The sequence below is a fragment of the Thrips palmi genome, unplaced genomic scaffold, assembly GCF_012932325.1.
Source record: "Thrips palmi isolate BJ-2018 unplaced genomic scaffold, TpBJ-2018v1 HiC_scaffold_15, whole genome shotgun sequence".
NCBI lineage: Eukaryota > Metazoa > Arthropoda > Insecta > Thysanoptera > Thripidae > Thrips > Thrips palmi.
The window spans coordinates 1,679,996-1,702,870 of record NW_023144624.1 but is presented as its reverse complement, the minus strand read 5'-3'; the positions used below and the strand labels follow the sequence as shown (position 1 = coordinate 1,702,870).

General features: G+C 62.7%; 1 protein-coding gene across 1 annotated transcript in view; it reads left to right on the top strand.

Annotated features, from left to right (window-relative positions):
* The window catches only part of LOC117641047 (mucin-17-like), a 100,859-nt gene that overhangs the window by 62,717 nt on the left and 15,267 nt on the right, over window positions 1-22,875 (top strand). The window contains 7 exon segments of the mRNA XM_034378145.1: window positions 7,219-7,272; window positions 13,435-13,496; window positions 13,560-14,081; window positions 14,145-15,569; window positions 15,571-17,968; window positions 18,017-21,327; window positions 21,951-22,290. Of these exon segments, the coding sequence (XP_034234036.1) occupies window positions 7,219-7,272; window positions 13,435-13,496; window positions 13,560-14,081; window positions 14,145-15,569; window positions 15,571-17,968; window positions 18,017-21,327; window positions 21,951-22,290 (8,112 nt within the window).

The following is a 22,875-nucleotide window of genomic DNA, read 5'->3' as shown; positions in this document are numbered from 1 at the left end:
TTGCGTCCAGCGTCGCTTCGGGACGGTCCCCGTGCCGAGGCTAGTTTGGCCAGATTGTGGCAGGCACTTGCGTCGCTTCGGGAAGGGGGCGGGAGGGGGCGGCATGACCGGCAGGCACTCCCCGTCGCCACGCAAATGAACGACCTGGACGCCCGGGTTCGAGCCCCGGCGCCGCCGGCGAGTTATCCTTTTTTTCGCGGCCTAGTATGTCACAGCATGTGACGGCGAGGTAGTGGTGGCCTCCATCGGTAGCCACTCGGCTTCGGCTTCCGGATACGCCTCGCGGCGATTCTGGGAAGCGCGGTGCGGCGCGGTGCGGCGCGGTGCGGCCACACCGTTAAGTCTCCAGCATTCTGGGGCTGCAGGCTGGCTGCAGCCAGGGCTGTCCTGCAGTGTCCTGCCCTGGTTGGGGGCGGCGCGGCCTCGCGGCCCCTGGCCTGGCCTGGCGTGGCGCTACTCGCGTCCTGCGTGCGAGAGAGATGGAGCGAGGCGTGTCTGTGCCTCGCGTTTGGTATAGCTTTCGGGAGGCCGTCTGCTCCGCGCTCCGCCTCCGCGTGAAGCCTCCCTGCGTCGGCTCGGTGCGGCCGCGGCTGGCCGCCGTCCTGCCGGTGATGTAGTGCAGCAGGACGAAGCCGGGCCGAGCCGGGCTGAGCCGCAGTGCCATAGTCGTATTTAAATGCCGTAATAAAAGTAACGTCTCATTTCGGGCTTCGCGCCGCGCTGCGGGTCCGGCGCGGTCCAGGCCTCTGTTTTACGACCGTCTTAAAGCCGGCAAGTTCGGAGGCCGGCGTCGGGAAAACTTATTTTTGGTTTCTCCCATTGGTTTGTGTTTCCTGAAACAACGCACCGGGCATTGTAGGAAGGACTTTGTCCGGAGAAGTTAGATAAGCAAGCCTCTTCATGCTTTGTGAAAGTGTCATGTTTCTATGGAGCGTGTCACAAGAAGTTTTTAATTGAGAGCACTGCACTTTTATTTTAAAAAGTGAAACGGACCACAGTGAAAATCGAAGGTCGAGGATTGTGATCAAATTTTGTCAGAAATATTTCTCACCGTTTCCTGGTGAGAATGAAATCAAATCAAAATTTAGGCATTGTTGCCACCACCACACTTATCTCATAAAGGTAACAATTTTTTTTCTGACCCTTCAGGTCGAGCTTCAGGTGGTTTAATTTCTCACCTTCGACTTTTCAGCGCGTGAAACCATGCGTGATAACCTAACCGGTTTGAAGGAAGGTCCGGCTAAAGTGCTCCGATTTGGTCGCGGCGCCTTGCTCCGCCTTGCTCCGCCTTGCTCCTCGCCTTGCTCCTCGCCTTGCTCCTCGCCTTGCTCCTCGCCTTGCTCCTCGCCTTGCTCCTCGCCTTGCTCCGCCTTGCTCGCTGCCCCCGCCGGCGTGCCGTGCCGTTCCTTGCCGTTCGTTGGCCGGGCCATGCACCACGTGGAGCATGCTGGAGCCCTTTTTCACGCCACATGTTGAAACGAAAGTGAAGGCGGACGTGTAGGCGCGTCGCCCTGTGTCCGCTCTCTCTCTCTCTCTCTCTCTCTCTCTCTCTCTCTCTCTCTCTCTCTCTCTCTCTCTCTCTCTCTCTCTCTCTCCTCTCTCTCTCACCCACGGCGAAGTGCACGTCATGGCCCGTCATGCCGCATGCTTCACGTTGCCGCCGTTTTCGCGCCTCGAGCAGCGCGGAACTGCGAGACGGATTTCGAGAGGGCGACCCGTACAGGTGCAAGAGAGACAGAGCGACTCCCTTCACGCACACACTCCCGCCGCACACGCGTGCGCGCTGTGCTGCCATAGTGCTTAGCTTTTTCCGTAAGTGTTTAGGAAGAATAAAAAGCTTAGTAGGATCTGAGAGAGCACGTTCACCAAGATTAAGAAAACGTGACAACAAGGTGGATATTTGTTGTTGTTGTTGTCGTTGTTGTCGTTGTTGTCGTTGTTGTCGTCGTTGTTGTTGTTGTTGTTGTTGTTGTTGTTGTTGTTGTTGTTGTTGTTCCGTGGGCGTGCCGTGCCGGACCTATCGCGGCGCTACAAACATGCGTCCCGCCGAATCGGCCGCCCGAAAGCGAAGGTGTTGTCCGTCCGGCCAGGTCCGGCGCCCCGTTGCTGCGGCCAGGCTGCGGCCACGCCCGGAGACTTGCACGCTAGAGCCCCGCCGGAGCGCCTCGCGGCACACTGTCAAAACAAGTGTCAAAAATTAAACTCCACACAGTAAAAAACGGTTCCCGATTTCCCCGGGAAGCCTACGGTAAAGACGTAGGCGATTTCCAAGGGAGTTCCTGGGAAACCCAGGAACCGTTTTTTACCGTGCACACCTGAGATGCGGAGGTGTCGAATTTTCAGTCTTATCGCTTTGCAGGATTTGAAGTGCACGCTGCTTCAAGTCTTGACTCATCGCACCTTGCCCAGAGAACAGGGGCCCCGTGGAGACTGCAAGCACCGCTCGTCTCCAAGCGTCGAGAAGTGCGTCGCACCAGGAAGTGTGGAGCTCCCCACACTTGATTTGACAGTGGTATACTCCAGGAAAATAAATCCCTCGTTTCTGCGTTTATGAAAATTCTTGTAAAAGTTTCTTGGTGCAAGAATGGTTAGGGGAGGTGGCTCGTGCAAGCCGACACTGTCCGATTGAACGCATGTGTATGTGGATCGTTATGGGATAGACACAGAGCGAAATCCAGATGACTTCGAGGTGTCGTACAGCGTCATCGATTTGTAACGATTTTTAGAGCGCACTCCCCCTCGGCACAGTCTCGGACCGAGAGTCCCGTTTACAGAAAGAACCCGGGTGACCAGAATTGACTCGGAATCGGAAATGACTCTGAGCGCCTGCGAGTCGGCGGGTAGGCAGCCAGGCACGGCGCGGTGCTCTGCGGGCTTGCCTCCAGGCGCCAAAGCACGCCAAAAGCACGCCAAGCTTGCCCGCGGCCAGGACACCGCCAGCAGACTGATTCCGAGAGTCGTTTCCGTCGCTCTGTCTCTCTCGCACCCACTGGCGTCGGCCGATGAGTGCGAGCGAGACGGAGCGAGACTGCAGGAGGGAAGGAAGGTGGCGAAAAGTAAGAGGGCGTCGCGGGGGGCGCGGGGGGGGGGGGGGCACAAGAATGCGGCGATGTGGGTCACGGAGCCAGCCAGCGCCGCGCCGCGCCACGCCCCGCCGCCGGACACCTGCCTGGACCTGTGCCGGCCGGTCCCCCTCCCCCCCTTTCCAGTCCCTTCCGTTCCAGCAGCCCCCCCCCCCCTCCCTCTGCGGGGGCCGAACCAGCCCATGTGGCGTAGGTATGCCGATCGCAGCAGACAGGTGTGTACGGTAACCTTTCTCCTGGTACCTGTGGCCCGGTACCCATGGCTCTATGGCGCCGCTCGCGTGTGTGTGCGTGTGTGTGTGTGTGTGAAGTGGGTGTGATGTGTGTAAAGACGTAGGCGTCGTCCCGATAAAAGCGTGAGCACCCAGGAAAAAAGTTCCGCTTTATCAAAGAAAAATCCGATGACGCAATAAAATTAATCATGAATTTATGTCAACAACTAATCATACTACTGAGCCGTCCGTTGTTGACCAATGATTATTGGTGTGGAGGTCCTTGCGTTTTTCGAATCGAACAAAACAATAATCAACAAAGTAGCAAGTAACCGTGCAGCCCGGTTGAACCAGTTGTAACTGTGAAAAAAGAATTGTTGCTCCCATACTCGTACTTAATCTTAGTTTGGGGCCCCGCTAGTCGCTGGTTGAAATTAACTGCTAGTCCGTGCATGTGTGTGCGTGTTTTGTTCGTGGGAACGCGCGTATAAAAGCCTGCGCCATAAACGCCGCCCGGGCTGCGCCGGGCTGCGCCAGACTACGCTGCGCCGCCGACCCCCCCTGCCGCCCTGCCGCCGCTCTGCCGCGACGTTGTAGCGAAATGCCCGCCGCAGCTGCTCTCGTCCGCACCTGACTGACTCCGAAGAGTAGACTCCGTCTCTCTCGCACTCACGGCACGCCCCGCACAGGGGTGGGTGCGAGAGAGACGGAGCGGCTCCTCCGGAATCCCTGCGTCGGGAGGCACCTCGCCGTGGTAATCGAGCGCGCCCCCCGTAAGCTGGAGCTCCTCGTGCGCTGACCTTTGACACCACACACACACACACACACACACACACACACACACACACAGCGAGGGGCGACGTGGACGATGCGGCGCGGCGAGCTCGGCCAACCAAGCGACATGGCGCAGCGTTTACCGCGCTTGCCGCGCCGAGATCACTGCCATCACCGCCTCCACTTGACTGCCGTCATCGCCGAGCCGGCCGGACAATGAACGCCTCGTCGCGTTGCCGCGGAGCCGCGCACCGCCCTCGCCGGAGAAAGGAGCTTTTTATGGCGGTTATTGCCGCTGTGTCGTGTGTGTGTGTGCGTCGGTGTGTGTGTGTGTGTCTGTGTGTAGGTTTGTGTGTGTGTGCGTAAGGTGGGCTGGGGATGGCAAGGTTATCCCTTCAAGTCGCGCCGTGCGGGTGGCGCTAAGATTCGAACCTCTGCCCCTTCCGGTCATAGCCTTTTGTCTAGCAAAGGCCACGCGACGCGACGCGCGTTATAGCAATGCCACCCAATTTCCCACGAGACGAAAAATGATTTATGGGAGATGCGCCCCTTTTCCCCTCCCCGACGGGCGGGCCGTTAGGACCACCGCATCGAGGCCGGGGAGACGGCGGGAGGGGCCACCCGTCTCCGTTTCACACCTCGCATGACGATCCCTGTTTGCTCAAAGTGAATCATTGCCGCTCGAACCGTGACTCGACTGACTCGCCCGTTGTTTAATTCTTTTTTTCGCCACATCAGTTTACTCGAGGCGATATGGAGAACCATCGGCTTTGCCGAGGCACACTTCGGCACGACGTGCAAGCTGCCCGCACTCTGCAAAAAAAAAAAACTTTTGTTCTAAATCACCAATATTAATTCCACAACGACGTGAAGCTGTCAATACGGAGGAATTCATTGCCTCACAAACTCTTTTAGAGCCACAAAAAGTTTAAATTTTCAGGGTTTTAAATTTTACTTTTTAAACTAGTTATCATTCCTGGGTGATTTTTAAGGTTGAAAATCATCTAGAAAGGACCAGAGTGGCAATGGTGTGAGCACTCAATCGTTTCCCCGCGCGCTTTTGTCGGCTTTTGTCCTCCGAGCGTTAAATTGGTTAAATATCTCGGAAATATCATTGTAAACTTGGAGCCGCCATTTCACGCTCGGGGCTCATAAACGACGGCGGTCGCTTACGAGGCGAGGACACTTAAAGTTGTTGTCCAGTTAGCACTGCCAGCCGCGACGGCACTTAGGGTGTCGGAGCCCCGGCCGTAGGGCCGTGGTGCGGCTGGGCCGGGCTGGGCCCTACACTGGGATGGAGACAGGTCCCCCGATGGCCCCCAATGAGGCCGAGTGACACGACCGACGGAAAGCTAACGACGGTAATGGAACAGATCGGATCGGGCGGCGCGGCGGCGCGGCGTGACTCCAGTGCCGGGGCCTGGAAGCCTGGCTGGAAGCCTGCCTGGAAGCGCTGGAGCGATGACCGGGGCAGGGCATGTCCTTGGGACCTCCACCTGACTCAACACTTCCCCGCTGTCTGTGGGCCACGGAGAGAGAGAGAGAGAGAGAGAGAGAGAGAGAGAGAGAGAGAGAGAGAGAGAGAGAGAGAGAGAGAGAGAGGGAGAGGCACTGGAGCACGCCGTTGGGGGAGAGGGAGGGGGGGAAGGGGGGGGGGGGAGCAGCAGGTTCCTCGGACTTAATTATGCCACGAAACGGGAGAGGAAGGGAAAAGGGTTTTGTTTCCAAGCCGTCCGTGTTTATCGGGCAAGGTTGGGACCGGCCGGGAGAGATGTTCAAGCGCCGCGCGTGTTTGGGTGTCCACTGTTTTGATTTACTGCCCGGTGCACCTGTGGCGTGCGCTCGTGTGCGTGGCTCTGTGTGTGTGTGTGTGTGTGTGTGTGTGTGTGTGTGTGTGTGTGTGTGTGTGTGTGTGTGGTGTTTACGCGCGCTCGATCGTGGGTGGTGCGCGGCGCGCCGAGCCAAGCATGTAAAGACGTTGGGCCCCGCTGGCTCCCCGCCCTCCGGGAAATGCGATTCACGCGCCAACTCAATAAAAACAACACCACCGCACTGTATAATACTCGGCACACGTGGTTGTTGTTGTTGTTGTTGTTGTCGGCCTGCGCGGGGGGTCGACGGCCCGGCCCAGTTGGCCCTGCTGTTAGCTCTCCTCTCGCGAGCCTGAATATGTGTGTGGTGTGTGTGATTTGGCAACGTGTGAGAGAGGGGAGCTGGTCTCGCTGGTTGCCGCAGCATGCCGGCACGCCGCGGCACCGGCCGTACTGGGCGTAATGTGTCTGTGAGAAACCCGCGCCGCGCCGCGCAGAATGCACCCACTTGGCGCCAGCACGCGAGCATACGGAGCGTCCAGCACAGATTCTTTGGTACTTTTTGTTTCTTTTCAGTTTGCCCTTTTGGTTTGTTGTTGTTTTGACACTGATGAAAACCAAACTTTTGGGCGAGGTGCACTTTATCACCCAAATTTGGGTCAGGTTATAATTTTGCTTGGTCGGCTGCGACTCTTTAAAGAATTCATTCCGAGTGAATTGTTGTTGTGTTCGATTGGTGAGCTGCGGCAGCCCGGCCAGCCAGGCCCAGCCCGTTACCACGCGTGCCGCGGCCGGCCGAGCCATTCAGGAGAGTCGTTTCGTCGCCCCGTCTCTGTCGCACTCGTGGGGATCTCCGTGAGGGTGCGAGAGAGACAGAGCGACAAACCGATGTTCTGGATCGGTCGACAGCCGCCGGACAGAACCGGCCTAAAGTGTCGCAACGCGCCAGCCTGTCACAACGACCTGGATGAGGAGCGGCTCGCAGTGTCGCGGCGTCGCGCAGTGTCACGCAGTGTCACGCAGTGTCACGCAGTGTCACGCAGTGTCATCGGGCCGCGGCGTCCGATCGCAGTGCACGCGGTGACGCCACTCTTTCGACAGAATTCTTATTATTTTTTGATCCGCCGCCGCACTGGCGTCCCACGGGCCCGCGCCATGAGAAAGGGTCTTTTCTCAAGTTTGCTTTGGCGCGGCGGCGCGGCGGCCCGCCCCACTCGCGAGTGGGATAGAGAAGGAGAGAGAGCTTTGCTGTTTGCACGGCATTATTACTGTTGCGACCGATGTGCGAAATGGCCGCTTGTGAAACGACTCGGCTAAGTCTGTTTTCTCTTGTTGCAGATACAGAAAATGTGGAACACATACGACAAGAGAGGGTCAAGCGGGACGCGAGTGGTGAGTGGAGCCAACGTGACGACCACCTCCTTGTCTGTCTCTGTCACTCTCGTGGCGCGTCTCCGCCACTGCCGCCGAACATGGCGCCTTCCTCGGACCTGTCTCTTTCTCCTTCGAGACTTCTCTTTCCTTTCTGAAAAAAAAATGGAGTTGCCGGGCCGTTGGCGGCGCCCCGGACAACGTGATGAATATGAGTTCAGTTTGAGGCTTTTCGTTCTTTGCTTTTCGTTTTCCTCGGTTTTACTTTCCCAACCTGCAGTCGAGAGACCTTGCTCGGGCCGAGCCCCTGACAGAGAGAAGGGGGGTGCTTCTTTGCCCCGCAAAGGCCGCCGCTGGCCCCTCACGTGTGAAGGGAGGGTCACGGAGGGGGCCGCGTCGTGAGGCGTTTACGGCGTCGCCTACCTGGCCGTGCCTGGCCATCGCAACGCGGCCCGGAGGGGGAGGGGGGGGGGCCACCGCGCGCAAACCCACATCACAGTCTCCCAAACAAACCTCTCATAACGGCACTCGAATTAAATTCGGTGTACTGTGCCCCAAGGGCGGGGCTGCCGCGGCGGACAGACTCGTCGGGGCGGGTCACGGTCACGAGACCAGTGACCTCCTGCCGGCGAGGCCGCGTCGGGGTGGGCAGTTCGCGCCAGCCAGCATCGACGAGGGCGCAGAGCGTCGCAGAGCGTCGCATGCGGTCGCCGTCGAACCTCGGCGCTGACATCCTCGTCCGTCCTCGTCTCTCTCTCCACACCGTGCGTCGGCCAGAGGATCCCCGTCGTTGCCGCCATAGAACGCAGCCGCCTGGCGGAATTCGACGACGTCCAGGGATGCTGCTTGCTGCTCTGCCGCTCGGCCTCGGCGTCCACCCCGCTGCAGTGCTCCGGCGTGCTCCGGGTCCGCGGACCGAATCGCACCGCGGTGCGTGGCGTGGCCTGGCCGGCCTGGCCTGCGTGCGGACGCCCGGCCACTCGACCGGGCCGGGCCGGGCGGGGCGGGGCCGGGCGGGGCGGCGCGGGGGCGCGTGAGTTGGCAGGCCAGGCCGGCGTGCCGCGGCGTGCCTGATGGCCTGGCGGCCTGACGGGTCGCGAGATTGGTCCGCGTCGCTGCGTCACTCTCCATTAACCCACAAATGTGTTACATTTTTATTTCGGCGTCGCGGCGGCCCGGCCCGGCCGGTGTGCCTTGCCTCTCAGGGCCTTCCCCGAAGCAGATCCCCATCTGCGTGAAATCGAGCGCGCGGTCCTGGAAAAGCAAGCGGACGAGGCGGAGGCGGGGTGCAGTTGTACCCGATCCGACGATGGCTTTGGGTACGGCACGAAGGACAATTGCTTTCATCTCCTGTGGTGATTTCTCAATTTTCATTATTTTTTTCCGACTTGTTTTGGTGGCGCGATTTTGGCGCAGACTGACGGCACGCTGGCATGGAACGGCAACTCGCGGCAACGGCCGGCCCGGCAAAGGCAGCAGTCCGTGTAAACCACGCAAACCACACACGCGCGCGGACGGCGCGGCGCGGCTCCGAATTGATGACTCCATAAGGAGACCTGTTGCTCCCGTTTGGCAACTTTGGGAAGGACCGAGCAGCGAGGTGCGGCCGTGCGGGCCGTGCAGGCCGTGCGGGCCGTGCAGGCCGTGCAGGCCATCCGAGCCACTCACAGAGCGCCACTCAAAGCGGGCGCCGCTTGCCGACGTGCGCGCTGCCCGGCGCTGCCGCCGCCAAGCCAGGGAAGACCGGCAAACGACCCTCTAGCCCCGAGGTCCGCGACGAGCACTGTTAAAGGAAGGCTGTTGCACAAAGTCAGACCTATCTTACGATGTGCAGAAAAAAATTCCCAAAAAAACGTGCTTTTTACAAAAGCTCATACGAAGAATTGTACTCTGTAACCCCCATAATTCTACTGGCTGAGGTAAGGTGCGACCAGGCGCAAAAAATCCTCGTGACATGTCAAATTTGCAAATTTTGGGACAGTGCCATCGATAGAATGTGAGACCTTTCGTTTTCTCATCGAAAGGACGTGGAATTCCCGCGTGGCCACCGGGCGGCGCACCGTGAAGTTGTGAAGTCCGTGAAGTGGGCCGCGGCGCCGCGCTGGAGGCTGCAGGCAGGGCCAGGCAGGGCCAGGCAGGGCCAGGCAGGGGCCGGGGGTGCTTGATAAGGCTGCTGGACAATCCCCGCGCTAACGAAGCGCAGCGCAGCGCCACGCACCGGCCGTCTGGCCGTCCGAAGGGCCTTCTTCGTGTGCTCCGGGTCGCGCCGATTCCCCTAACGGCATCATCGCCGGGATCGGATGGGATGGGATTTGTCCCTATTGCTTGTGATATCGGAGCCAGCCGCCCCAGAGGCCCAGAGACCCAAACACAGCCAGCCGGCCTGCCGAGTCGTTCCGTCGCCCTGTCTCTCTCGCACTCACGGGGCTCTCCGTAAGGGCGCGAGAGAGACAGGGCGACAACCGATGTTCTGAATCGGTCGGCAGGCCAGGCGGCCCCGGCCGGGCGTAACGGGCTGGCGGCACTAAAGCCAGACGGCCGGATCGGCCGCGCCGCGCCGCGCCGCCTCGCCTCGCCTCGCCTCGCCGCCTTGGCGCTCCAAATCCCCATAAATTTGGAAGCCCGGACGAGCCTGGACCTGGGCCACGCAGAGGGCCACGCGAGGGCCACGCCGTGGGACCGGGCCAAAGACCAGCCCGCGGACAGGCCGGAAGTGGCACTGGCGGCAGCTTGCCGTTTCCGTCGCCCTGTCTCTCTCGCACTCATGGGCAGTCACGTGTGTAGGTCAGAGCAGGTTCCACGTGGGATCAACATAATTGCATCGCGATACCGCAAAGTGGATATCGCACAGCCGCGCCTGCAGAGGTCCTCGCCAGGATGTCATCGGGAGTCCCAAAAAGCTGATGTCTTAATGCCGCACCGTAACTCGAACACCACGTGAAATCTGATAGCCTAGTGAGACGTTTGGACAGCATTAGTGCAGGCTGTGCCCGACATATCCTGTAATCTTCACGGGGAGCCCTGGTCGTTTAAAGGATGAAGTACGGCCACTTAAACGATTTTTAGAGGGACGGTAAATCCCACTGGTATGCGACGTCATGTCGGGCATGGAGAAAGACGGGGCATCACGTACAGGTGCCACATGGGTTGCCTGTCCACCAGACGTGCCACGCGGTGCCACGTCCCACAGTGGGTCTGCGGGCAGTTTCTACCCGCCTTCCATTCCCTCATTGATATCCAGTAAATTCACTGAAATTCAAAGGGTGAGACATCTGACCGATTTTCGGTGATACAAAAAGTATGACCGAAAAAACGGTCATACACCAATGTATGACCGAAAAACGGTCATACACAAATGTATGACCGAAAAAACGGTCATACTTAAATGTATGACCAAAAAAAGGTCAGACATCAGCGAGGGGATATATCAGCCTGTACCCGTGATACACTATAAAGTATGACCGTTTTTCGGTCATACATCGAAGTATGACCGTTTTTCGGTCATACATCGAAGTATGACCGTTTTTCGGTCATACATCGAAGTATGACCCTTTTTCGGTCGTACATTTCAGTAAGACCGTTTAAGCGGTCAAAAGTATGACCGTTCTATTTTCAGTGTTCCCAATCGTCGCGGTGCAGTGTCTGTGTGCGTGAGAGGGGAATGTGTGTGTGCCTTGTCTCTGTGTGTGTCCTGTCTGTCTGTGTGTGTGCTTTGACCCGGGGGCCTCCGCATTATCATAATAGTAACGGTAGGCAGTCGACGCATATAAATCAGAGACGGTCCGGCGCAGGCGCGCTCATACAGGTGGACAGTGGAGGGGGAGGCCAACCCACCTCAGTCACTGGGTCTCTGGGTCCCGCCTCGCCGCGCCACGCCGCGCGGGGTCCCCGCGGTCCCAGCCACGCCGCCTTGCGCGCCGCCACCGAGATTCGAGCCCGGCGTTCCGCGTTGGCTCGCGAAAGCTAGTCCGGGATCTTGTCCACACGACGTCGCCGCGGTGTCGCCCGGGCCAGGCCGCGGGGGCTAATAATTCCACGCCACCTTCGCCTGCTCGGCGCTTCGGGCTGGCTGCCTGGCCCCGCGGCTCCACCTCGGCGGCGCGACGCTGGCCTAATTGCGGCCCTCTCTCTCGCACACGTGGCGGCCGTGGCGGGAATGGGGTTAGGTCGCCGGGATGGTGCAGGAGGTCGTGGGTCGCGTCGCGCGCATGCCCTGGCAAAAAAGGGAGGAAACGACACTGCACGGCCGCCTTTTTCCGCGTTTTCAAGTGCGCCGCGGGAAGCTGGCCGGCAGCGTGCCCGGCGTGGACGATGTCGAGCGCGCAGTGTGCTGACGGCGTGCTCCTCGTCGGCGTGGACGTCCGTGGACGTCCCTCTGCCGCCACTGCCGCCGCTGCCGCCACGCATGACGCATGCACCGCGGTGATCGTTGTTTTCTCGCTTCCTCCCGACCGAATTGGACTTCCAGTGGCGTGGCGTTTCGGGAGTCGTCGCGTCCGGCGGATTGCGGCGCGGCAGGGCCGGCAGGGCCGGCAGGCTGGCGGCGGAACTCCCTGTTCCGTACGTGCCTGCCCGCTGAGCCTGCTCGCTGCCAGACCTGCCTCTGAACATGCTTCCGTCTCTCTCGCGCCTCTCGCCCTCCGTGGGGGTGCGAGAGAGACGGAGAGACCGCGGAATCAGTCTGCCGACTGACTGACTGGCTGCCCGCCTCCGGGCTCGCGGCGTGGCGGCGGCGGGGCCATTCATAACCCTGGCAGTTGATTCATTTTGCTTTTCAAAATGCGCGCGCCGTCCGGACCAGGCTGCCTGCCAGCCCTGGCTGGCCGTCTGGCCGCGCCCAAATAGCGGCACCGCCTCGTTTCCCTTTCACCTTCCTCCCCTCTCCCCTGGCGCCTTATCACCACCGCCCCTCGATGCCCGGGGGCGTCGTGTCCCCGCCCTGCCCGTCGCTTGCAGGGTGCGCAGCGCCGCGCTCCAGGCGACGCGGCGACGCGGCGACGCGTGGGCAAACGGCGCGGTCACGACTCGCCACCACATCCCCCGCCTGTTAGGCTGATTGGTTTGTCAAAACCGCGACGGCTGTGCGTGTGTGTGTGCGAGAGTGTGCAGAGGGACGTGTGTGTGCGTGTGTGTGCCAAGTCATGCCCTGTGATTGGCCAAGGCAAAGTTGTCTCGATAGTGATACGTTGGTCCGACGTCCTCAGCCTTCCGTCACTCTACGTGTGTATGTGTGTGAGTCGCTGTGTGTGTGTGTTAGAAAGTGCTTGCAGATGATTGTGCACGTCAAGGCACACACACACAAGCAAGCACGCACACACACACACGTAGGCAAGACAGCCAGTACCCTTCCTGGACCACGTCAGAACATGGCGGCAATGTTCGCCGGCCCCCTCGCTCTCGTCCGCTAGGCCGGGCGCCCCTTCGAGTGCGACAGAGAGAGAGAGAGCGAGAGCGTATTCGGCCGGGCGGGCTTTAGCCGAGGCGCGCGGTCCCCGGAAGGCCCCGGAACTCTCACTGCGGCGGCCACCGCGGCCACGGCGGCCTCGGCGGCCCAGGCACACTCATTGTGTGTCGGATGACCGTTAGCGTAATAAGCGGGCGAAACGCAAAGAGGATAATGCAACAGCGCGATACCCCCCCCCCTTTTTTCCCCTCTCCGCTCTCCCGAGACATTGTGTCGATTGACTGCAGTTTTCTCCCTGGCCATTCCAGAGCGCCGGACGGGAGACGCTCGTGTAAATATTGTTTCACTTTTTAATTCTAGTTAGGTGCGGGTATAAACGCCTTCGTAAATCCTGTCTCGACGTCTGTGTACTCCTGGACTTCTTTCCTCTTCTTTCATGTTCTTCTTCCTCTCGCCTTTCCGATGTGTTGTTACGTATACGTAAAATACCCGAGGGGGGCACTTTATTTGTGCACACCTAAAGGCCTTTCGTTTCATAACAAAATGATTAATATATGATTAAAAAATAATAATGAAAAATAAATAAGCTGATTGTTGACAACTTTCAAGTTTCGTTTTTGCTATCATTGTACCCTGCTGCGTCGGCGTTTCGGTGTGTGCAACGTGCCCCCCTCGTCTTCCTGGTCTGTGCTTTGCCGCTTGGCGGTGTGGTGTGTGGTGCCCCCTTCCGTGCCTGTACGCTGTACGCGCGCGCGCGCTGTGCCTCTTCTGCCCCACAGACGTCACCACGCTGTACGTGGACCCTCTGCCCGGGCGCAGCGGCGTGCCCCCGGCCGTCGGCGTGCTGTCGTCCACGGCGCGCACATTCGTCCAGGACGGCGCCACCACCGAGTTCGCCACGCAGGTGGTGGGCACGACGCTGGGCAACGGCGCGTACGCCCAGCTGCTCACCACCAGCTCCAGGGTGTTCTACGATGGCGGCGACCTGCGGTCCCCGCACCACCGGCCCACGGTCCGCCGGCCGCCCGGCGGCACCCCGGCCCCCGTCATCGTGTACCCCACGCAGCACTTCGCCGGCCACGGCCTCAACTCGGCCGCGGCGATCAAGGCCTTCGGGCTGGCCAACTCGGGCGGCCTGTACCAGACGGCCGTGACGAGCGTGACGCCGGCGCCCGCCAGCGTGGTGCAGGCCCAGGCCGTGGTGCAGGCGTCCGCCGTACCGGACCCGCTGCTCAGCGAGCCGCCGCAGGACAGCAAGAAGGGCATCAGCAACGACCTGGACGACTTCCTGAGCCTGTCCGAGACGCGCAACGCGCTCAACAACGTGATCCTCGTGAACGCGGAGCGCGACCCGCGCGAGTACGCGGCCAACAACGCGGACCGCAACATCGACCTGTACAAGAAGCGGCAGGCCGAGGACAAGCCTGTGGCCGCCGCGCAGCACGCCGCCGACAACGAGCTGAAGCCCGCCCGCGTGGTGGCGCCGCAGCTCGACCTGCCCACCTTCACCGTGCGCCACGACTTCGCGCCCAGCGCCTTCTCCTCCGAGGAGGTGCACATCGAGACGCCCGAGTCGGCCAAGAGCAGGAAGGACGCCAGCAAGAACCGGCCGCGCGCCAGCAAGGCGCTGTTCCGCGCCGGGCTGCCCGTCAAGTCGGACAAGAAGCTGGAGACGGTCACGTACCTCGGCTTCGTGGACTTCACCACCACGGTCGGCGACACCGTCATCATCTTCATGCCCAACACGGGCGGCGCGCCCAAGCCGTCGCGGCCCGCGCTGGACGACATGCCCGTGGTCACGGACGTCAAGACGTTCTTGTCGCACTCGCCCGGCATGATGACGCGCACCGTCACCGGCCACTCGCTCACCATGCAGACCTCGCTGCCCACCATGGTGGCCGAGCCCTCGCCCCGCCCCGCCGCGCCGCGCCAGCCTAAGCAGTCCGTGTTCCCGGCCGACGAGAAGGAGGACTTCATGCTCAAGTCGTCCGTGCTGGCCAGGGAGCAGGCTTACGAGCCCGCGCCCGCCAGGCCGCGGCCCTCACACGCCGTGCAGCCCTCGGAGACCAGCACCCTGGCCGTAGCGCAGCCGTCCGGCGACGCCGAGCCCGCCGCCAACTACGACTCGTCCCGGCCCACCGAGCCGCTGCCCACCTACAGCACGCGCATCTTGGAGGCGAGGAAGAAGGCCCAGCCGCTGGGACTGCTGCGCACCATCGACGAGAGCGTGGTCAACGCCGGCACCACCACCATGTACAAGAAGTCCGTCATCGGCACCAGGGTGGACGGCACCTACCGCGAGGTGGTGCAGACCTCGTCCAGGGTCTTCTTCTTCCTGGACGACATCGTGGAGCCCACCCCCGTGCCGCAGCGCGACAACAAGCCGCAGACCATCTTCTCGCAGTTCGTCGGCGACGTCGACTCCACCACCAACAACCCGGTAACCGAGGACGCCGATGACGTGAGCACGGTGCCGCCCGAAGTGACGACGCCGGAGAATGACATCTCCAACGAGGTGGACTCGGGCAAGAAGGCCGCTGAGGCCGCCGTCCCCGCCACCGCCTTCATCACCAGGGTCGTGCCGTCCACGGTGTACAAGACCTTCACCTACCTCACCACCTTCTTCATCCCCGCCGAGGGTTCGCTCACCACCACGTCCGTCAAGTCCAGGGAGGTGACCTCCACCGACGTGCTGCAGGTGACGCGTGTCATCAAGGCCGGCGTCGACGCCGTGCAGGCCACGCAGTCCCCCACGCTGCCGCCCACCACGACCACCCCTCAGCCCACTGTGCCGCCCACCACGGAAGAGGAGGAGGCCACCACCAACGCGCCAACCACCACGACCACCACCACCACGACCACCACAACGGAAAAGCCGCCAACTACCACTCCGGAGAAGGAGGAGGTGACCACCGGTCAAGGAGGAAGAGGTGACCACAGCGAGGGAGCCCGAGGACCCGACGACTCCCGAGCCCGCCGTCATCACGACGACGCCCAAGCACAGGCCCACCACCTGGAGACCCACCACCACCACCACCTCTACCACCCCGAAGGACGAGGACGAGGAGGAGGAGCTGGAGGTCATCTACAAGACGCTGTACACCACGTACACGTACCTGACCACCTTCTTCGAGGAGGCCACCACGAGCGTGGCCAGCAGGGAGGTGATCGTGACCAACGTCGTGTCCTCCACCATCGACCCCGCGCTCTTCGCCTCCGAGGCGGGCTTGCTGTTCGAGGACGCCGCCACGAAAAGCCCTTCGGCCTACCTCATGGCCTCCACCGAGGAGCCCAGGATCTCTCCCAGCAGCGTGGTGGCGGCGCGCCCCTCCGCCACCAGGGACGCTGATGCCGCCCTGTCCCCCGAGGAGCGCGACCTGTTCTCGTCAGTCATCGAGTCCGTGGACGTGGAGAAGGAGCTGAGCACGCCCACGGCCGCCTTCAACAGCGCCGGCATCGTGGACTCGGCCGTGGACCCCAAGACGTACTACACCACCTACACGTACTTCACGACCATCTTCGTGGACGGCGAGACGAGCGTCTCCAGCCGCACTGAGGTGTTCTCCAACGTGCTGGCGCCCACGCAGACGAGCGACGTGCAGCCCACCAAGGCCGTCAACATCGACGTGAACAAGGTGCTGAACGCGGCGGACGACAACGAGGAGGACAACGACTTGCCGCGCGCCTACCTCAAGTCCGCCAGCCCCGAGGACTCCACCGAGGACTCGCGCTACACGACGCTGGCCAGGAACGAGGAGAACGCCCTCAGCCCGTCCGCCGTGCGCGGCGACGACGACGAGGTGTACGTGACGGAGACGAGGGTGACGGACGTGACGAGCAGCACCTCTGGCGGTAAGAAGATGCAGCGCAAGGTGCTCGACGTCGTGGACTCGGGCCTGGACGACCAGATCAGCTCGGAGAGCAACACGGAGGAGATCGAGCCGTCCTACAGCCCGTCCGTGCTGCTGCAGACCAGCTTCACCACCTTCACCTACTTCACCACCGTGTACAAGGGCTCCACGTCCAGCGACATCGTCAGCCGGCTGGAGACCGTCACCAACGTGGTGACAGAAACCGTCGCTCCGACCGAGACGAACGTCTACAACGACGAGGACGCCACCCTGCCCGTCACGTACTTCACCACCTTCACGTACTGGACCACCTTGTACAAGGAGGGCAGCACGCACATCACCAGCCGGGAGGAAACCGTGTCCAACGTGGTGACGCCCACCGTGTCCGTTCCCATGACCGCCTCCATCGAGATCACGCCCACCGCCGTGCTGGACAGCATCGAGCCCACCGCGGCGCCCGAGCAGCCGGCCGACGAGGAAGTCAAGGAGCCCACCAAGGCCTTGCTGGAGCCCACTACCTACTACACGACGTACACGTACTTCACCACGTCCTACATCGGCGACAGCACGATTCTGAAGTCGCGCCTGGAGACGGTGACCAACGTGGTGAACGCAAGCGCGGCGCCCACCGTGGCCGCCAGCGTGACGGACGTGGACAACGGCCTGGGCAGAGCCATCGCCACGCCGGTGCCGGAGCAGGAGGTGACCCCTGTGTACGAGGACAAGCCGGCCGAGGCCGCCACCGCGCAGCCCACCGGCCTGCTGTCCACCATCGTAACGAGCAGCGTACAGGACGGCACCACCACCGTGTACTCCACCGACGTGTTCGGGACCTTCATCGACGGGCTGTACGCGCAGGTGCTGGAGAGCACCACCAAGGTGCAGGAGGACATCCAGCCCAGCCAGACGGAGGCCCCCAAGGCCGCGCAGCAGCCCACCGGCGTGGTGTCGCTCAACGAGGGCAGCATCGTGGACGCGGACGGCGTGACCACCACCTTCTTCACCACCAAGGCCGTGGGCACGTACGTCGAGCAGCTGTACGCGCAGGTCGTGGAGAGCACCTCGTCCATCAAGGTCGATGAGGAGAAGGCGACGCAGACCCCCTCCCTGGACGCCACAGTCACCGTCAACGGCAAGTCTTTCCGCACCGGCCTGGTGCGCCTCATCGAGGGCTCCATCGTCAAGGACCAGACCACCACGTTCTACGAGTCACGCGTCATCGGCACGCTCATCGACGGCCGATACGCGCAGATCATCGAGAGCACGTCCAGCTTCAAGGCCGATGTGACTGCCACCGCCGACCCCTCGGGCGCCGTGTCCGAGATCCTGGCCACGGCCACCACCAACAAGGGCCTCAACGTGCAGCCCACGGCTGGCGTGTCCACCAGCCCGTCGCCCGACGTCATCGAGAGCTCCATGGGCGGCGAGGGCTCCGGTTCTGGCGAGGGCGGCGAGGAGGACGAGGAAGGCAGTGGCGAGGACGACGGCTCCGGCCGCCGAGGCTCCGCAGGGCGACTCAACTTCTCGCAGCGCAAGCGCACCTTCACGCCGACCATCCGGCCATTCTCGTCCAGGAACAGGCCGACATTCCTGCCGCGGCGCAAGGCCGAGAAGGCCACCAGCGCCACCACCATCACCAGGAACTTGCTGACGCCCACTATCACCGCCACCCCGGCGCTCAAGCCGGACGGCAACATCGCGCCGTCGTCGACGCGCGGCCGGTTCGCGGGCCCCAGGAGGCAGAGCGCGTCCCTGGGCGGCTCGCCCTCCAGCGGCGTCATCGACGTGAAGCCGTCCGCGTCAGGCGCGCGCCGCTTCACGGGGCGCTCGCGCAGCTCGTCGCTCGGCGCCGCCGTGCCGTCGCCGTCGTCCACCGCCTCGTTCGGCGCCGGCCGCCGGTCCAGCGCGTTCCGCCAGCCGACCATCACGGGCCCCAGCCTCGCGGGCCCCACCATCACGGGTCCCACCGCCTCGCGCACCAGGGGCTTTGCCTTCAGCAGGCCGTCCAGCAGCCGCGTCAACCCCAGCGACCACCCCTACCGCGCGTCATCCGGCGCAGCGGCGCCTGCCAGCTCGGCCGGCCGCTTCAACCGCATCCGCCCCACTAGCGCCTTCCCCGGCAGGGGCGGCGCCGCCACCGCGCACCCCCACATCCACGACAACTCGCTGGGCCCCGAGGACAACGACCTGGGAAGCACCACCATCGTGACGGAGGAGACGCCCGCCGTGACGGCCTCCGAGGAGCAGGAGACTCCCGCGCCGGCCACCACGACGGAGTCTTCCAGGAGGAGCAACAACCCGCTGCTGCGCTTCCGCCGACCGCCACTCGCCGGCAGGAGCTCCGCGTCCACCACCACCGCCAAGCCCAACACGACGCCAGCGCCGCGCCGCGGAGTGCTCGGGCGCCGGCAGGGCTCGGGCGCCGCCACCACGACGACGACCTCGACCACGCCCAAGCCGGCCAGGCCGCGACCGCCGCCAGCCATCGCCAACGGTAGGCGGCCGGCCAACAACCTGTTCCCCAAGCGCGGTCTCTTCAGGAAGCCGGGGCAGGCCGAGGAGGAGGAGAAGAAGGACGAGGAGAAGGCCGAAGAGGAGGAGAGGCCGGCGGAGGGAGAGGAGGGCTCCGTCGTGGACAACGAGTACGAGGGCTCTGAGGTGGACAACGCCGAGTCCAAGTCCACGGCCGCCCCCACGGAAGAGACGCCCAAGCCCGGCCGCCGCGGCAAAACGGTGAACCCCGTGTCCATCAGGCCCTTCAACGGGCGGCGCCCGCCGGGCAGGGTGCGACGACAGGTGGAGTACACGTACCCCAGCAGGGGCGACAGGACTTACTCCAGCGAGCGCCAACACAGCTCCCGCTACAGGCGGCCCACCTCGCGCACGCAGACGCCCGCCCCCATCCAGGAGCGCGCCGACTACGTGGACTACTACGACGAGTACGTGGAGGTGACCACCAAGGCCGCCAGCCACGCGACGCGCTTCACGTCCAGGGCGCGGTCGCAGCCGCAGCCGCAGCAGCAAGTGCAGCAGCAGACGACGCACCACCGCGTGCGACCCACCAGCGCGTCGTCCAGCGCGGCGCGCGCGCAGTTCACGCTCCGCGAGAAGAGCCCCACCACGCCGGCGCCGCGTGCCAGCTTCCGCAGGCCCACCACGTCGCCGCGGCGCCGCACCAGCAGCTACGAGACGACGCCCGCGCCCGTCCGGCCGCGGCCGCCCCGGCTGCGCCAGTCCTACCAGCAGACTGAGGCCACGCCCGCGTACTCGCGGGGCTCCCTGAGCGCCTCCAGCCGCCGCAACGGCTACTCCAACAGCCGCTCGCGCACCTCGACGCGCGGACGTTACCGCGGCGACACCGTGGACGACGCCTACGTGGCCGAGTCGCGCTTCGACGGCACCATCACCGTCACGCACAAGATCCCCTCCGAGGTGACCATCCCCGTGGTGAACGGCAAGGTGACGGAGTACAAGAACGTCCTGACGGCCAAGCCCAGCCTGCAGGTGCTGGGCCCGCACCAGTACTCCACCACCGTGGGCAAGGACGGCTCCTCGTACATCCAGCTGACGAGCGAGGTGACGGCCACGCTGCCCAACGGCCTGCAGGAGGTCACCAGGTTCGTCGTCCACGAGACGCCCACCACCAGCGTCTCCTTCACGCCCACCACGATCCGCGGCAGGAAGACGTCCTTCGCGCACGTGGTGCCCAGCACCGTGTACGACGTGGAGACCGTGGTGAGCACCGTGACGCCGCAGTTCGGCGGCGCCAACGCGCCGCTGGCCAACATCCTGCTGTCGCAGCTGCTGCTGGGCAACATCGGCCTGCAGCCCAACATCGGCCTGCAGGGCAACCCGCTGCTCGGCGGCCAGCCCCAGACGCCGGCCACGCCCACCACCGAGTTCAAGACCAAGACCACCACGTACGTGACCACGCTCACGGATCAGACATCCACCGTCCTGCCCATCACGCTCCGCGGCCAGAAGATCTACACCACGCTCATCGACTCGAACGTCATGGTGATCACGGCCACCGAGTTCATCACGGAGACCGTGGTGGTGACGCCCACGGCCTCGCTGCCCGCCGTCAACAACCAGTTCAACTCGCTGCTGCTGCCCGCGCTGCTGCAGAACGCGCTGCTGCAGCCACAGCCCACCGTCAGCCCGCTGGCGCCGCTCGACCAGCCCAAGCTGATGCTGGACGACGACGTCCTGGAGAACCAGTACGCGCCCAAGGTCAAGAAGGACGACACGGAGGCGGACGTGCGGCCCACGCGCGGCTCGGAGGAGGACACGGTGGGCAGTGAGGAGGATGACGTCAAAGAAGCCAAGCCGGCGGCCAAGCGCTCCAAGTTCCGGCCCGCCAAGAAGACTGAGGTGGACCCCGCGCCCGCCGTGCCCGAGACCAGCGTGGTGACGATCTACGTGTCCGGCCGGCACCCCGGCGAGTTCAGCACCATCCTGTCCACCGTGACGCTGGGCCAGGAGGCGTCCGTGTCCGTCAAGAAGCGCGAGGCCGGCCTCGGCACGCCCGTGGAGATCGCCCTGCAGCCCTCCAGGCTGCCCGCGCAGCTCGGCGGCTCCTTCGGGGAGGACTTCGACCTGAGCATGGACAAGTACCTCATGTCCGGCATGAACGACATCGCGGTGGAGAGCAGCGAGCTGGGCACGCAGAGCCTGGAGAGCATCGTGGGCGACGTCAGTCAGTACGTCAACATGCTAAGCGCCACGCCGGTGCGCGTCGAGGTGCAGGCCACTCAGGCCAAGGCCAAGACCGCCAAGAAGTACAACAAGAGTGATTTTTTCCCCAAGGCCCCGCAGACTTAGCTCCGCTACCGCGGCAGGCCAACACTACAACCAGGAGCACTGACCTAGGCAATAGCGCACCCGCCCACGGCACAGCACCCCGGACCACTCTCACCCCACCAGCACCACCAGCACACCGTCAGAGGAGAGACGCAGCACCACAACGGCGGCGCCTGCTGGCCGTCGACTCCTCTGACGACCTCGCCTCGGAGCTGCCCCTGCAGGCCGGCTCCAAGGCGCCCCGCCTCGTCCGCGTCGGCCGGCGACGGCGCCCCGCGTCGACCCCGAACCGACCGGACCGACTGTTTCACGACGGAGGGCAGCACGCCGACGACGACGGCACCGCGACCACCGCGCCCTCCGAAGAGCCCGCCACCACCACGTCGGCCCCCCTCGACAGGCCGACCACGTTCAACCCCAAGTCGAGGAGGATCATCATCGCCAAGCCCGGAACCAGCACCGCCCCCGCACCGCCACCCCGTCTAGAGGCCGAGGCGCCCAAGCACGCCGTCACCGAGCAGGTGGCGGCCACGACGTACCGCCCCGCGCACCGCGTCGTCAAGGCCACCAAGGCCTCCACTTCCGCTGCCGACGCCTCCACCACGGCCTCCACTACGGCCTCCACCATGGCCACCACCACGGCCACCACCACGGCCACCACCACGGCCCCAACCACGGCATCCACCACCCCAGGCAGTGCTCCTAACAAAAGACCCGGACAGCGACGCAACATGCCAAAGACCCCCCCTCGTTCTAGTCTAGTCAGTGCGGTGACCACGGCCGTGCCTCTGCCTACGGCAGTGGTCGTGACCGAGACGGTGGCCCGGGTGCGCACGCGCACGCTCACGCTCGTCGTGACGCGGCAGGGCGGCCCCGGCGACGCCGCGCCCCTCGTGGTCACCAGCACCTCCCTCTTACCCGACACGCAGACCCTCACCGTGACCCGCACCGTCACGCCGGATCCGCCCCCGACCCGCCTTGGTGAGTAGCAAAAAACAAAAAACAAAACCTTTTGGTCTCAATTGTGTTCTCTTACATTTTAACGAGTATATTAATGAAGCATTCTCATTTTCAGTCTTGCCTCTTCCCTGTCTCTGTTTTATTGACTCTGTTGTAAAATAATTCCGGAACTTGTTCCTCCTTTTTCATTTGTTCTATTTGTTTGCTTCACACGTCGTTGCTCGACGTTGTTTTGTACATACTCTTTTTTTGAGTCGAGTCTGGCTCATAACACTCCTCTATGATGTTATCAAGTGTCAATCTCATTCACTGCATGCCCTCATCATGTTCCGGTCATCTCTCATTCATAAACTGTTCACTGTATTCAAAACTGAAACTGCACTGAAATTGAATAAGCCTTTATCTCGTGAAAAAAAAAGAAACAAGTGGAAATTGAAGTCCATATTTCTCCTTGCAACGCTTGTAATTGTCTCTGCTGACGAGATAAAGGCTCCGCTTCCGCTGTATGAGGGACGTTCTTCGATTGCATACTCTAAATGTCTTGGCTATTTCCTTGGTGAGACCGTAAGACATTTAGAGTGCACCGACCGATTGCGCCGTGCTGAC